The sequence below is a fragment of the Oncorhynchus clarkii genome, chromosome 20, assembly GCF_045791955.1.
Source record: "Oncorhynchus clarkii lewisi isolate Uvic-CL-2024 chromosome 20, UVic_Ocla_1.0, whole genome shotgun sequence".
NCBI classification, from domain to species: Eukaryota; Metazoa; Chordata; class Actinopteri; order Salmoniformes; family Salmonidae; genus Oncorhynchus; species Oncorhynchus clarkii.
The window spans coordinates 15,712,580-15,729,068 of NC_092166.1; the positions used below are offsets into that span (position 1 = coordinate 15,712,580).

The 16,489-nt window shown below is 45.9% G+C and overlaps 1 protein-coding gene across 3 annotated transcripts in view; it reads right to left on the reverse strand.

Annotated features, from left to right (window-relative positions):
* Positions 1-1,395: 1,395 nt before the first annotated feature.
* The window catches only part of LOC139376000 (protein FAM110B-like), a 39,351-nt gene continuing 24,257 nt past the window's right edge, over positions 1,396-16,489 (reverse strand). For all 3 annotated transcript variants that reach the window (XM_071118018.1, XM_071118019.1, XM_071118017.1), the window contains exon 2: positions 1,396-4,066. In XM_071118018.1, coding sequence (XP_070974119.1) covers positions 2,479-3,723 — 1,245 coding nt within the window. In that variant the 5' untranslated portion in view covers positions 3,724-4,066 and the 3' untranslated portion in view covers positions 1,396-2,478. The remainder of the gene's footprint in view (positions 4,067-16,489) is intronic.

The window sequence follows — 16,489 nt, forward strand, 5'->3', positions numbered from 1 at the left end:
GGCCTTTCCCAAACTGCTGCCACAAAGTTGGAAGCACAGAATCGCCTAGAATGTGGATGCTGTAGTGTTAAGATTCCCCTTCATTGGTACTAAGGGGTCTAGCTCGAACCATGAAAAACAGCCCCAGACCATTATTCCTCCTCCACCAAACGCATTTCCACTGCAAGGTGATCTTAGGCATGTGTGTGGCTGCCCGGCCATGGAAACCCATTTCACTAAGGTCCCAACGAACTTGTGCTGATGTTGCTTCCAGAGGCAGTTTGGAACTCGGTAGTGAGTGTTGAAACAGAGGACAGATGATTTTACGCTCTATGCGCTTCAGCACTCAGCAGTCCCGGTCTGTGAGCTTGTGTGGCCTACCACTTCACAGCTGAGCCGTTGTTGTGCCTAGGTGTTTCCACTTCACAATAACAGCACTTACAGTTGACTAGGGCAGCTCTAGACATTCGACGAACTGACTTGGAAAGGTGGCTTTCTATGACAGTGTCATGTTGAAAGTCACTGAGCTCTTCAGTAAGGCCATTCTACTGCCAATGTTTGTGTATGGAGATCACATGTCTGTGTGCTCGATTTTATACACCTGTCAGCAACGGGTGTGGCTGAAAATGTCAAATCCACTAATTTGAATGGGTGTCCACATACACATTTTTTATGAAATAATACTCACAAAACTTTCCGAAGTAGACGGCAAAACAAGCCATTTATTGAAATAATGCAAAATAAATGAAAGTGAACACAATTCATTGCCTTCATTTTGAAGTACTGAGTACCAAAACAATTCCAACTCCAATATACTGAACATGTACACTACCGTTCAAAAGTTTGGGGTCACTTGTCCATTAAAATAACATCAAATTGATTAGAAATACAGTGTAGACATTGTTAATGTTGTAAATGACTATTGTAGCTGGAAAAGGCAGATTTTTATTTAATTGAATATCTACATAGGCGTACAGAGGCCCATTATCAGCAACCATCACTCCTGTGTTCCAATGGCACGTTGTCTTAGCTAATCCAAGTTTATCATTTTAAAAAGGATAATTGATCACTAGAAAACTCCTTTGAAAACTGTTGTGTTAATTTAAAGAAGCATTAAATCTGGCCTTTAGACTAGTTGAGTATCTGGAGCATCAGTATTTGTGGGTTCGATTACAGGCTCAAAATGGCCAGAAACAAAGCACTTTCTTCTGAAACTCATCAGTCTATTCTTGTTCTGAGAAATGAAGGCTATTTCAACAGTTTTCAGCTGTGCTAACAATTGCAATTTTCTAATGATCAATTAGCCTTTTAAAATGATAAACTTGGATTAGATAACACAACGTGCCATTGGAACACAGGAGTGATGGTTGCTGATAATGGGCCTCTGTACGCCTATGTAGATATTCCATTAAAATCAGCCGTTTCCAGCTACAATAGTAATTTACAACATTAACCATGTCTACACTGTATTTCTGATCAATTTTATGTTATTTTAATGTACAAATTTGTTTTTATTTTCTTTCAAAAACAAGGACATTTCTAAGTGACCCAAAACTTTTGAACGGTAGTGTATGTCATCATAACGTCGTAAATGTTTTATCATGAACTGGGTTTGACGCAGTCTCACAGTCAAGCCAAGAGAGAAGACTGAACAATGTAGTAAGTTAGCTTAACAGGCGCCCTCTGACAAACATCTAACAGTTTTGAAATTATATACATTTTCTTACAGCATTTACACATATCTTTAAAAAAAGCAAGTACCACAAAATCAAACTGCCAATGAGAATGTTATGGACAACAAACTAAACAGAAGCAAAAACCACGTAATGCTGAATGATTTTATGATGCTGCCTGAATGCTATCACCATAGTAACACTGAAAAAGGGGCTAAATATGGGGTTTCCCCGGGAAGGGGGCAGGGTCTGGAATGTACCAAACAAACTCTCCTGGTACCAAAGGGGTGAAGCAGGTTTGGACTGTACCATGCTTTCGCAGCCCTTTTTTCAAGGAAGTTTTTTTCTATAGACACTCAAAGCTCAGAATTATCAGACTAAAGACTGGTTACACACTGAAGCGCTGCATTCACACCCGTATGGCTTCCAGGCTCAGTGTTGTTCAGAAAGAAAGGACATTAAGAAGACATCTAAAAAGAGCTGGCGTCATTGTGCTGGTCTAAACAGACAGAAAGCATAACAATGAGAGAGAGCTGTACTGCTCGAAGAGACGGAACTGAACTGCTGCCATCTTGAAAAAGGCAATATTTTCCTAAACCTGTTGCTTTAGCTGGAGGCCGCCGTGGCGGGTGGGTGGGAGGAGCCATGCAGATTCAGAGGACAACAAACACTGAACGCAATAGCGACCGCAAGATCCATCCAAGGGCGTCTTGCCAGTCAATACTTTGACATTCAGAGATTGAGTGTCCAAAGACCTTCATTCCATAGGAAGTATTTTTTTGTTTTGTTGCAAGGACCATCTAATAGTTTGTTTCTTCCTTCTCTTTTAGACATGAGACACTTTCTGCGACTCGCGCGCCTGTTTGATGCTGTACAGCCATTTGATGACGCGGGCGTTTCGTTCCACGGCCGAGATTCCGTACGGCACGCGTTCGCTCACGTCTTCCTCCTCGTCCGTCATGTCCTCGTTGCTATGCCGTGATTGGTCACAGTCCGAGCTGATCATGCTAGCGCTGCGGAAGTTGAGGGAGATTATGTCGGAGTTGGCTCGGGCAAAGCTCTCCACGCCCACACTCTCCAGCTCCTCAGGGTCCAGCCCACAGTAGTTAAAGAAGCGTTCCACGTCGGCGCCTGCCCGCGCATACCGGTCACTCAGGTCCGACTTGGAGCGGTGCAGAGAGGGCCGGCGGGCCAACGAGCTCCCCAACTCTAGCTCCAACTGCTCATCTGGGGTGGCAGAGGAGGGCGGCGGAGGCTCCCTCTCAGGGGACTGAGGGGCATTGTCGCAGAGGGGGGCCAGGACTTTGGTACTGGGCTTGGGGGGTAAGGGAGGTGCGGAGCTGCTGCTGCTTCGGGCCGCCCTTAGAGGCTTACCGTTGCACAGCCTGCGGATGTCGGAGGAGCTGTGGGAGGCATGGAGGGGTGAGTGATTGCCCTCGCCCCGCTCCTCCAGCAGCCGGCGGCTGAGGTTCAGGTTCCCCCCCTGGGGGCTCTGTCGGCCAGGTGCAGGCGGAGGCACCTTGAGGGACTTGGCGACGGAACGGAGGCTGGTGGGCTCAGTGCAGTCTGTGGTGGGTGTGGGGGTGGAGCGGTGGGGGGCCAAGCTCCTGGCCCCAGGTTTTAGAGTAGCGCTCTTAGCGTGGCCCTCAGAGACCGAGCCGGAGCTGTTCAGGAGGTTCTTGAGGATCTCCAGGTTAAGGTTCTCCCGTTTGCTGGTGGTGGCGCACGTGTCCGACTTGGAGTTGTTATTGAATGTCTTGAGGGCCACCCCACCACAACCGCCACCATTCGCCCCTCTCTTGGCCACTGCGGGGCAGACAGGTGGCTTGGCCAGCAGCTGGGGCTTGACAGGCTCCTGCTTGGCGTTGATGACCTCCTGGCTTTTCACGTACTTGGACTTGTCCGCCTCCAACCGCTCCACGGCGCTCAGCCGCTTAGGGTTGGTCTCCACCTGGCGCCGGAAGTACTCGGGTCCCTTGTTGAGTATGCGCAGGGGGACAGCGGAGACAAAGGCCGCCCCAGGGCCGGTGGGTTTGCTATCTGCCAGCGACGGCAGGGTCTCGGTGGGCATGTCTGGATGGCTCGGGGTGGCCACCGTGGCTGACGTGGGGGGTGGCTCTGCTGCTGCTGCGCGTAGGGCAGCCTGCAGACACGCACATAAAGCCAGGCGAGCGGAAAATGGGAGCCGTCTCCACTGGCCTTCAGCAGCCAGGTCTCATCCCCACAGAGCATCAATCAGCCCTTACTGCTGCCCTGATCCTACTGCCCCACAGCTTGCCTGCCTTAGGGTGGAGGGGAGAGGGGAGTGAGAAGGCAGAGCAGTGGTCCGGAACAGTAGGCCCAGTGACTGAAGGATTGTGGGAAGGATCAGCCTCTTCTCCCCTCCTTTGTTCGCCCGACTGGAGGCAGCAGATCTGAAACACAGACGGACCAATTGCGTTAGGAGATCAGGTGACATCAGGTCATAACAACAACATGAAGAGCTGGGAGACATGCATGTACTTGTCTGTTGAGGGGAACACTATATAAAACACACACACAAAGGAATACATGCAGATGCAAGCACACACACACACACACACACACACACACAGAGAAATATGGTGTTAGTCAAAGGAAGAAAGACTGAGTAGAAAAGCACACAGTACATTTTGCTCTAACATCAGAAGAGTTATGAAGGATAAGATGTCTGTCAGTGAGAGGAGTCAGACTATTCCAACTCACTCTTCTCTCTCTCCTCCTCTGCCTCAGACAGACACACACGAGAAAGTGCTGACACTGCCACCAGTGGTGTGCTTTTTTTCACCACACACACACACACACATACACATACACACACACACGGCCAGAAAGACAGAAAGGGAATGACAGAGAAGGAGAGCGAGAGTGTAGAGTGAAATAGAGAGTGCAGTGAAGTATAGAGTGAAGCACTCAGCCTTGACCAGAACCTCAGGGAACTTCACAGAAAAAAATAATGAAGTGGAATCTTGGGCTGTCATAAATAAAAAATCATTACAGTGGCATCAGGGAGAGAGAGGGCTGTTTGTGTGCCCGCTGATGGACAGGGAAATTGCAGTGACAAACCAGTTTTATAGCCCCACCGTATGTGTATGTGTGTCTGCTTTGATCTTGAGGCAGCGCTGCCTGTGACACGTCACACATTACTGAGGGAGAGGAGTCTGGGGGAGCGATGGCGGAGCAGACACCTGGATTGCCTCAGTCAAACCAAAAACACACCCTAATGTCTGGCTTACTACAGATAAGAGTAGACTAATGAGTTCCTTTTAAAGGGACAATTTGTAGTTTACTTTGTCATTTTCAAGTGGTGGCACTGCCTGGACGGGGGGTGTGATGGGGTCATGGATCAGGGCAAATCTAACCATTTGTTGTGGGTTTTGCTTTTGTTTCTGGATTGAACGGGGTTGTGGTACCTCAATTTGCTACTATGGAAATGTAATTATCAGAGGCACCTTTGGATGCTACTGTTTTTAATTTGTGAATCCCCTCAATCACTGAAATGAGGAGGGTTGTTACTACAACAAAATGTAATCACCATCTGCAAACAACATGTGACTTTCTCCACACCCACACTCCTCATCATATCAGTAATAATTGTTTCATATACGCATGCCTGAATCCAATATCTCCAACTTTATCCACCCGAATCACTAATTATACTTGTTTTTTCATAATCAAAATAATGCCACAAACGAGATGGGGTGAGAGGTGACTAGATTGAGATCCAAAGCCTCACTCCCAATCCCCCCTGTCATACAGCATAGAAACACACTACTAGTTTATATCCTGACCCGTCACACACAAAAAGACCTGAGGCGAGCCTGCTTCCCTCTATTTAGTAATATAATCACATTAGGGGTCTGGGGACTCCCACAGCAATCTGCAAAGGAATATTTACATAATTCAATCGAGCAATGACAGACTCCCAGCTCCAGCCGAAACACAGCAGTGGCCGCGGGGTAACCGTGGGGACCCATTTCATCATCTAAAGGTAAGACACTCAAGGAGAATAAACCAAACCATTGTAGTCCCTAGTGGTTAATACGGAGGGACAGTGTTTCCCCTTATTATAAATTAGGAGGGCTACCTTGCCCATTGACCCCGCTTACATTTTTCTTCAATGGAATACATTTGTTTGGTTAGCCCCGGATGCAGATTCGGGGGCCTCTGCAACACGCCTACATGAAAATACATAGGGGAAACACTGCAGGGTCATCCACAGAAGGACGTCTGAATGAACAGAAACTCTCCCAGGCCCCATTTCCTCCATAGATATGGTCACGGCTAGACCTTAGAGCTAAAGGACCCTGTAGATCGCCTATATTATAATGTAAACATGAGAGGATTATATGACAATGAATGTTATGGGAGACAGAGGACTGTGTAAAACAGCATGACAAAATAAACTCTCATTAGAAGTGGGTGGGTCAGTGGCAGGGCCCATACATATGAGGCCGCAGTCTGCCACCACACTGTCTGCAGTCACACACACACAACCATACCGTAATTAAGGAGCAGGAGGGGTCAGAACCAGTACTATACACAGTAATACCAGTAAATACCAGACTCTCCTCAAGCCAATACAAATGACTATAATCACCCCTGGACTACAGTCTTCACCCCCCTCTCACAATACCCTTACCCACCCCCCTCAACAGGGCTATGCCAACCAACCAGCTGTGGGGGCCTTTTGTCCCGTCTGCCCTGCAACACTCGTTGTTTGGTGCAGGGTTGTTTGGTGGGGGGGGGGGTTGTAGAGTGAGTTTGTAGTGTATGTATATGATGTCAGCACAGAGTTCAGTAGTTTTTCACCTGACATTCAACCAGAGAATGGATGATATAATACACATGTTTACAGTCAGTGACCTACAGTTTTGATTCAATTACTCAAAGCAAAAGTCAATAAGTCAGATAAGTCCACACACACACACACCTCATTCTCTCTCCCCCTCTTCCTCGGTCTGAGGAAGCCGATTCCTCCTAATAAATACCTTTTGCCATGTCTTTCTCCTTAACAGACTACCTCTTTATTAGACGTATATTCTCCATGGATCTTATCAAGATTTTTTATTTCACCTTTATTTAACTAGGTAGGCCAGTTGAGAACCAGTTCTCATTTACAACTGCGACCTGGCCAAGATAAAGCAAAGCAGTTCGACACAAACAACACAGAGTTACACATGGGATAAACAAACAATAGACAAATATGTATACAGTGTGCGCAAATGAAGTAAGGCAATAAATAGACAATAGTAGCGAAGTAATTACGATTTAGCAAATTAACACTGGAGTGATCGATGTGCAAGTAGAAATACTGGTGTGCAAAAGAGCAAAAAAAGTAAATAAAAACAATATGTGGATGAGGTAGGTAGTTTAATGGGCCATTTACAGATGGGCTGTGTACAGCTGCAGCGATCGGTGAGCTGCTTTAAGCTGATGCTTAAAGTTAGTGAGGGAGATATAAGTCTCCAACTTCAGTTATTTTTGCAAATCGTTCCAGTCATTGGGGAACTGGAAGGAAAGGCGGTCAAAGGAGGTGTTGGCTTTGGGGATGACCAGTGAAATATACCGTCTGGAGAGCGTGCTACGGGTGGGTGTTGCTATGGTGACCAGTGAGCTAAGATAAGGCAGAGCTTTACCTAGCAAAGACTTATAGATGACCTGGAGCCAGTGGGTTTGGCGACGAATATGAAACGAGGGCCAGCCAACGAGAGCATACAAGTCGCAGTGGTGGGTAGTATATGGGGCTTTGGTGACAAAACGTATGGCACTGTGATAGACAGCATCCAATTTGCTGAGTAGAGGGTTGGAGGCTATTTTGTAAATGACATCACCGAAGTCAAGGATCGGTAGGATAGTCAGTTTTAAGAGGGTATGTTTGGCAGCATACTTTCTTTTTTTTCTATTGTGTTATTGACTGTACGCTTGTTTATTCCATGTGTAACTGTGTTGTTGTTTGTGTCACACTGGTTTGCTTTATCTTGGCCAGGTCGCAGTTGTAAATGAGAACTTGTTCTCAACTAGCCTACCTGGTTAAATAAAAGGTGAAATAACTAAAAAATAAATATTTTAAAAAACATCGCAACAAACAAGGCTTTGTTGCGAAATAAGAAGCTGATTCTAGATTTAACCTTGGATTGAAGATGCTTAATGTGAGTCTTGAAGGAGAGTTTACAGTCTAGCCAGACACCTAGGTATTTTTAGTTGTCCACATATTCTAAGTCAGAACCGTCCAGAGTAGAGTAGTGATGGTGGACGGGTGGGTAGGTGTGGGCAGCGATTAGTTGAAGAGCATGCATTTAATTTTACTAGCATTTAAGAGCAGTTGGAATCCACGGAAGGAGAGTTGTATGAAGCTGAAGCTCGTTTGGAGGTTTGTTAACACAGTGTCTAAAGAAGGGCCAGATGTATACAGAATGGTGTCGTCTGCGTAGAGGTAGATCTGAGATTCGCCAGCCACAAGAGCGACATCATTGATATGTACAGAGAAAAGAGTTGGCCCGAGAATTGAACCCTGAGCACCCTCATAGAGACTGCCAGAGGTCCGGACAACAGGCCCTCCGATTTGACACACTGAACTCTGTCTGAGAAGTAGTTGGTGAACCAGGCGAGGCAGTCATTAGAGAAACCAAAGCTGTTGAGTCTGCTGATAAGAATACGGTGATTGACAGAGTCGAGAGCCTTGGCAAGGTCGATGAATACGGCTGCACAGTATTGTCTTTTATCGATGGCGGTTATGATATCGTTTAGGACCTTGAGTGTGACTGAGGTGCACCCGTGACCAGCTCGGAAACCAGATTGCATAGCGGAGAAGGTACGGTGGGTTTCGAAATCTGTTTGCTCACTTGGCTTTCGAAGACTTTAAAAAGGCAGGGCAGAATGGATATAGGTCTGTAACAGTTTGGGTCTAGAGTGTCGCCCCCTTTGAAGAGGGGGATGACCGCGGCCGCTTTCCAATCTTTAGCAATCTCAGACGATACGAAAGAGAGGTTGAACAGACTAGTCATAGGGGTTGCAACAATGGAGGCAGATCGTTTTAGCAAGAGAGGGTCCAGATTGTCTAGCCCAGCTGATTTGTAGGGATCCAGATTTTGCAGCTCTTTTCAGAACATCAGCTATCTGGATTTGGATGAAGGAGAATAGGGGGGGGGGTGCAGAGCTGTTGGCCGGGGTTGATCAACACAGGAGATGCATAGTGTCCTTTGGCCAGAATGAGCACATCCATAACAGCGGAGTATGTTTGGAATGTTCCACCCAACAAAATCCTTCATTCTCATAACCGCATTAGCCTAACATTCCATTCTCTTCCTTAAAAATAAATCAAAGGCCAACAGAAAACCACCACATCAGCTGAGAGCTCAAATTCATTGCTGGGTCTGGGAGAGGCAGACAATCCTTTTGTTTTCTCACCCCCAGGCCCCAAACACATGATGGTCAGTGTGTTACGTACTAGGCAGTAAGTAGGCACCCAGACATTTGGTGATGACTGAACGGACATGGCTAGGGGCCCATGTTCAGTTAAATAATGGTATTGTTGCGACAAATTGAGACAGAATAAGAACTACGTACAGTATAGCTGAATGACCAATGCAGCATGTAGAGAGAGAAGTACTGCACATGCAAAATCAAAACTCATTACAAACTACAATGAAGTCCACAACGTTACTACTACTACTTAAACTGTGATGATGTAAAGCATCTTCCTCAATCACTTTGTTAGATCTAAACTGATTGAGAGTGGATGAAGACCACAAATGTTGACAATAAAAATAACAGTCAGCTTTGAGCCGCACAACGGGGGTTAGATCAGCTTTGAGCCGCACAACAGGGGTTAGATCAGCTTTGAGCCGCACAACGGGGGTTGGATCAGCTTTGAGCCGCACAACGGGGGTTGGATCAGCTTTGAGCCGCACAACGGGGGTTGGATCAGCTTTGAGCCGCACAGCGGGGGTTGGATCTGCTTTGAGCCGCACAACGGGGGTTGGATCAGCTTTGAGCCATCGCTAATTCTCAAGACTCAGGTGTTTGCAAACCCCCAAATAACGACAGTCTCTGAGTGTTGAGTCATTCAACTGGCGGTTGACTTTAATAGGGTTTGCAAATCTACCATCTGCCAAGGTCTTGTACACAAATCTGCAACAGACAGGAGAAGATTCAGAGCCACAATATGTCAGGTTGCCATGTGTCATTGTAAACTCATGGTACATTCACTATAATGAAAAGAGACCCTGTGATACCTATAGCATGTCTCCTAATTTCCCCCAAATGGTTCTGTGTGTTTACAGATTTACTCCATCCTTCCTTCCAGATATTGGTTGAGACTGAATATGTGCTTGCACCACATCTCCCTGCGGGATGGAGCCCATTCCCTCTCATCTCTGTGTGTGGTTCTCTGAACATGGTTAAAATCATCTCTATCTGCATGTTGTTACCACAAGAAACACGCCACTCCCAGGTTTCTCCTCTCAGGGGGATTGAAGGGGGCTGGTCTTTGGGGATGGCTGCAGGCCCAGAGAGGTGCTTTTGGATGGGCTCACCCCTTTTACATGAAGGAGTGTAGAAGAGTGGGTAAGATTTTAGGCCAGAAAGTCTTTGGTAGATTTTGGGGTAGCAGAGAATATAAAATAATACCTTTATTTCCCCAAAAACATTGTGCAACACACTGTAGGAACTACTTTAGAGTTACTATGTACAATGTGCATACAGTCTATTGCGGTACAAAAGGGGACTGCGATGTAAAGCAATGTTATCTAATAAAGGGAAAACATGTAATATCTACTGAAGGAAGAATACGGCAAAGACTCAGTGACAAATGTTTCAATCCATCTACTGTTGAAATAGTTTGTTTTCAATGCACATTCATTCACAACAATAGTTGTCCAATACAGTAATAATAAAATGAAAATAAAATGTGAGTGCACTCATATCAGATCCTCCCACGATGTACCAGTCAAACGTCCCTCTTAAAATGAGGCGACGATGATGATTCTAGAAGCTGTAGATGAGGCTCTATTAGATGGCAAAGTAGTTTGTAGAAAATGGCGGTAGATGGCGCTGTTGCTGTAGAATCAGAATGCAGTGCACGCATCAAAAAGGGGAGCACAAAACACTACACACAATACCCCATAATGACCCCCCCCATCAATCTACACACAATACCCCATAATGCCCCCCCCATCAATCTACACACAATACCCCATAATGCCCCCCCCCATCAATCTACACACAATACCCCATAATGCCCCCCCCCCCATCAATCTACACACAATACCCCATAATGACCCCCCCCATCAATCTACACACAATACCCCATAATGACCCCCCCCCATCAATCTACACACAATACCCCATAATGACCCCCCCCCATCAATCTACACACAATACCCCATAATGCCCCCCCCCCATCAATCTACACACAATACCCCATAATGACCCCCCCCATCAATCTACACACAATACCCCATAATGCCCCCCCCCCATCAATCTACACACAATACCCCATAATGCCCCCCCCCATCAATCTACACACAATACCCCATAATGACCCCCCCCATCAATCTACACACAATACCCCATAATGACCCCCCCCCATCAATCTACACACAATACCCCATAATGACCCCCCCCCATCAATCTACACACAATACCCCATAATGCCCCCCCCCCCATCAATCTACACACAATACCCCATAATGCCCCCCCCCCATCAATCTACACACAATACCCCATAATGACCCCCCCCATCAATCTACACACAATACCCCATAATGCCCCCCCCATCAATCTACACACAATACCCCATAATGACCCCCCCCCATCAATCTACACACAATACCCCATAATGACCCCCCCCCATCAATCTACACACAATACCCCATAATGCCCCCCCCCCCCATCAATCTACACACAATACCCCATAATGACCCCCCCCCCATCAATCTACACACAATACCCCATAATGACCCCCCCCCATCAATCTACACACAATACCCCATAATGACCCCCCCCCATCAATCTACACACAATACCCCATAATGACCCCCCCCCATCAATCTACACACAATACCCCATAATGACCCCCCCCCCCATCAATCTACACACAATACCCCATAATGACCCCCCCCCCCATCAATCTACACACAATACCCCATCATGACCCCCCCCCATCAATCTACACACAATACCCCATAATGACCCCCCCCCCCCCAATCTACACACAATACCCCATAATGACCCCCCCCCCCCAATCTACACACAATACCCCATAATGACCCCCCCCCCCCATCAATCTACACACAATACCCCATAATGACAAAGCAAAAACAAGTTTTAGAAACTTTAGCAAATGTGTAAAAAAATAAGTTTTGTTGAAATATCACATCAGTATTCAGACCCTTCACTCAGTACTTTGTTGAAACACCTTTGGCAGCGATTACAGTCTCGAGTCCTCTTGGGTATGATGCTACAAGCTTGGCGCACCTGTATTTGGGGAGTTTCTCCCATTATTCTCTGCATATCCTCTCAAGCACTGTCAGGTTGTGCGTCGCTGCACAGCTATTTTCAGGTCTCTCCAGAGATGTTCGATTGGGCTCTGCATGGGCCACTCAAGGACATTTAGAGACTTGTCCGGAAGCCATTCCTGGTTGTCCTTCTGGAAGGTTCTCCCATCTCCACAGAGGAACTCTGGAGCTCTGTCAGAGTGACCACCGGGTTCTTGGTCACCTCCCTGGCCAAGGCCCTTCTCCCACGATTGCTCAGTTTGGCCGAGCAGCCAGCTCTAGCAAGAGTCTTGGTAGTTCCAAACTGCTTCCATTTAAGGATGGAGGCCACTGTGTTCTTGGGGACCTTCAATGCTGCAGAATTTTTTTGGGTACTTTGGCCCAGATCTGTGCTTGACACAATCCTGTCTCGGAGCTCTACGGACAATTACTTTGACCTCATGGCCTGTTTTTTGCTATGACATGTTCTGTCAACTGTGGGACCTTATATGTGTGCCTTTCCAAATCCTGTCCAATCAATTGAATTTACCACAGGTGGACTCCAATCAAGTTGTAGAAACATCAAGGATGATCAATGGAAACAGGATGCACCTGTGCTCAATTTCAAGTCTCATAGCAAAGGGTCTGAATACTTATGTAAATAAGGTATTTCTGTTTTTTGTTTGCAAAAATGTCTACAATGCTTTGTCATTATGGGGTATTGTGAGTAGATTGAGAATTTGTATTTATTTAATACATTTTAGAATAAAGATGTAATGTAACAAAATGTGGAACAAGCGCTCCACTATAGCAATCTCCCAAATCAACCATGACTAACCTGTAACAATGAGGCAGATTCAGTTCCTTATAGCCAGAAATATGGCTCTGAACTAAATTACAATAAGAAAAAAAATACTGGATATTCTACTTATTCATAACTTATTTACTTTAGTTTCACATGGTAGTCTTTTGAGAGAATACAATTAAATTAACAGACGTGGCATCGGCTATTTTGTTGACAAATAAGCCTAATAAGAAACACTTTTTCAAATTGGCTGCAAAATGAAGTAGGCTAAAGCTTTTTAAAATCTGTTCTCTCAATTTGTAAGAGTACGGGGGCATAGCCTCATAATATCGGTTCTTCTTCCCTCATAAAAAACAGCAGATTATCTCATACACTGCGGAGAGCACAGCCTCCACACGATGAGCCTCAGCATCCCACGATGCAGCAGTGTAGGCAGGGATATTTATAAACAGGGTTCCTGGCAGACCACGCACACACGTGCGCCTGCTTGAGTCGCTAACCCGCCTGACTTTGCCTCTCTCCCCCTCCCTCCCAGCATGCTGTGCGTTTCAGTGGTGTTAATTATGGTCACGCCACAGAGAACAGGGGGAAAACAGGAGAGTAGTCCTCCCATCTTCTTCCTGGCACCACCTCCACAAAAACAGCTCCTCAGCCTCCGTCCTTTAAAAGTAGGACAGTTGGAGTCATAGGAGAAATAAAGAGGCTGAATAACATCCTTTGATGTAGGAAAGCAGTTTCAGGATCTGTTTCCCAAACATTCCATAAAGACCATGACCAATGGCCTCCCAAGTGGCGCAGTGGTCTAAGACACTGCATCGCCTGATGTGCCACTAGAGATTCTGGGTTCGAGTCCAGGCTCTGTCGCAGCCGGGAGACCCATGGGGCAGGGCACAATTGGCCCAGCGTCGTCCGGGTTAGAGGAGGGTTTGGCCGGCAGGGATGTCCTTGTCCCGTTGCGCACTAGCGACGCCTGTGGCGGACAGGGCGCAATGCATGCTGACAAGGTCGCCAGGTGTACAGTGTTTTCTCCGACATATTGGTGCGGCTGGCTTCTGGGTTGGTTGGATTGTGTTTCGAAGGACACATGAAGCTCGACCTTCGCCTCTCCCGAGTCCGTACGGGAGTTGGAGCAAGACCAATTAGATACCACAAAATTGGGGAGAAAAACTAACAAAAGACCATGACCATTAGAGGGCATAATGAAACTGGCCTCAGTGCACGCCGTCTGTTATGCTAGAGCTGAATTCTTAACGACTTTGACCCTCTGCTGTTTAGCTACACATAACATAGCCTAATAGATCTGATCTAGGCCAAAATGACTGTTCACACAGACTCCACTAAAGGTTACTGTTACTATGACTGTTTAGTACTGAGTAAAGCTTTTGGTTCACCGCAGCACCTAAGCACCTAATCATTGTCTTGACAGTACTGGTTCAAAACCACAATTAGTTGAGTCAGGTGTTTAGGGTTCTGGGCTGGAACAAAGGATATTGCACTACATGCAACATATGGCCAGAATCATTGGCTTCCTCTGTTCCCTGTTCTAAACACTGCAGGTAGAAGATAGTAGGCCCACCTTCTCAAATCCTAACCTAACACAGAACTGACTTAGATCAGTAGCATCCTACCCTGTTCTTAACAGCTTGCCTTCTCATAGTTGTGATACATCCATCCTGTTCTTAGCAAAGATAGTCACAGTTGTGATACATTATCTATCGTTTGTTTACTAACACCAGCAGAAGCAGGAGCGAGGTGGGTGTGTTTGAGAGTCCCTGCTTCTTGGCACAGTGGGGGATCAGTATATTGCTCTGTCAGCTATACCAGCTTACAGTACTGATACTAGCTTACAGTAAAGATAGACAGGGAAGTTGTCCCAGCCATAGATAGAACACTGTCTCAGCTGAAAGCAGATGCATCTCAAATGCAAGATAATTCGGCTGGCTAAAAGGAGAACATACGTTCCAATCGGCCTCGGTGTCTAACAGTGGAAAATCATCACCACCAGTGAGTGATGAACTTAGTCCACTTGTGTTTTCCTCTGTCCTGACATTATCTTGAACACATTGGAATAACATTTGGGTCTGTCTTTCTTCTGCAGAAGACTGCTGCTACCTTGCTGCCTGTTAGCTTAGCTGCTTGTTGGCCTTGGTGCTAGAGTGGAAAAACACTGTTGCACTGAAGTAATGAAAACATTTGGGATGATGCTCCTCTGTTCAGCAGTGCTAGGCCTAGATAGTTACAGTACTTCAGGGATTGGCAGGATAGGGTGTGTACTGGGAGAAAGGAATGAGGTCTGTTCAGGATCTCTGAACACTTTGAAGGTGTTTAGACGAAGAGGCGAAAAGATACGGTTTAAGGGCTGATGGCCGACTTTATCCCTGGATCCTGTATTTTTAGTTAGGGAGACAGGTGGAGTAAGTTAGTGGTTGGATTTGGTAGATTTGTTCCCTTTAATGGTTTTGATCAAAGGGGAGAATGTCATGTTTCAGAGGTGAACATTTTAGTTTGAATAGGCACCAAATCTCCAGTCATTAACATTGTTTTGAATACAACAATACCAGTCTGTAGAATATAATCAAGGCTACTGAACCTGCTGTCAAGGAATGCTTTCTATGTATGTCATCTATAATAGTTTGTTTTGTAATTCTACTGCACTGAATAAGCTCGAAAGCCATTAGTTCCTTTCCTATCCTAGGCTTGGACGCTTCAAAGCTAAGCTTTTCTAAGTGAAGTTGCTTATATTCCTATTAGCTTGGCTACTCGCTGCAGCAGTGTCTGATCTCTCTGTCAGACAGACTGGCAGCATCAGAATAGAGTCCTCCACACAACAGACAGGGGAGTGTTTAGACTGCAGAGAAAGGGGAAGGTGCTGTGTGTGTGTAGTGCTGAGTAAGGCCTACTCCCGTTGGAGGAACTAAACTCCCATCATCATTCAGCTGGAAACGTCCATCTGACTTTGAGACTCTTTTTACTTAGTAAGTGAAAAAAATCAAGGTAGGCTTGGTCTGCTGTACTACAGTAGTCAATAGTAAAAATCACACCGTCATGCATGAACATGAAATTCATGCAGCCTTGATCAGAATCTTGTGACAAACATATAATCTTTCTTGCATCCTTTTTCTATAATCACAAAATATTCTCATTTGTTTTCACAAATCTGGAGCAGAGAGGAGTAGCGCTGTTTGCTGCCCGTTTCAGTGCAACAAGACCGGCCCAAACTCCTCGAAACATGCTGCACACACACACACACTTGGAGAAGGGGCTAGCTAAGCTGAATAAATACACACAAGCCATCAAAATAAGACAGCTCTGGCATGGAAACAGTGGTCTTATTGAACCAAACCTTGATACATGATGTGGCGTATCCTCTAACATGAGACCAGTCAGAGTCACATGTCTAAGGACATTTAAAGAGGAACATGCTAAACAGAATATTAGGTTTAGTTCAGTCAACAATGAAATAGCGGCAGGTAAAAACATCAAATGGTTCAATCCATAAACAATTACTCAAATGGTGCTAAGTCATTACATTACAT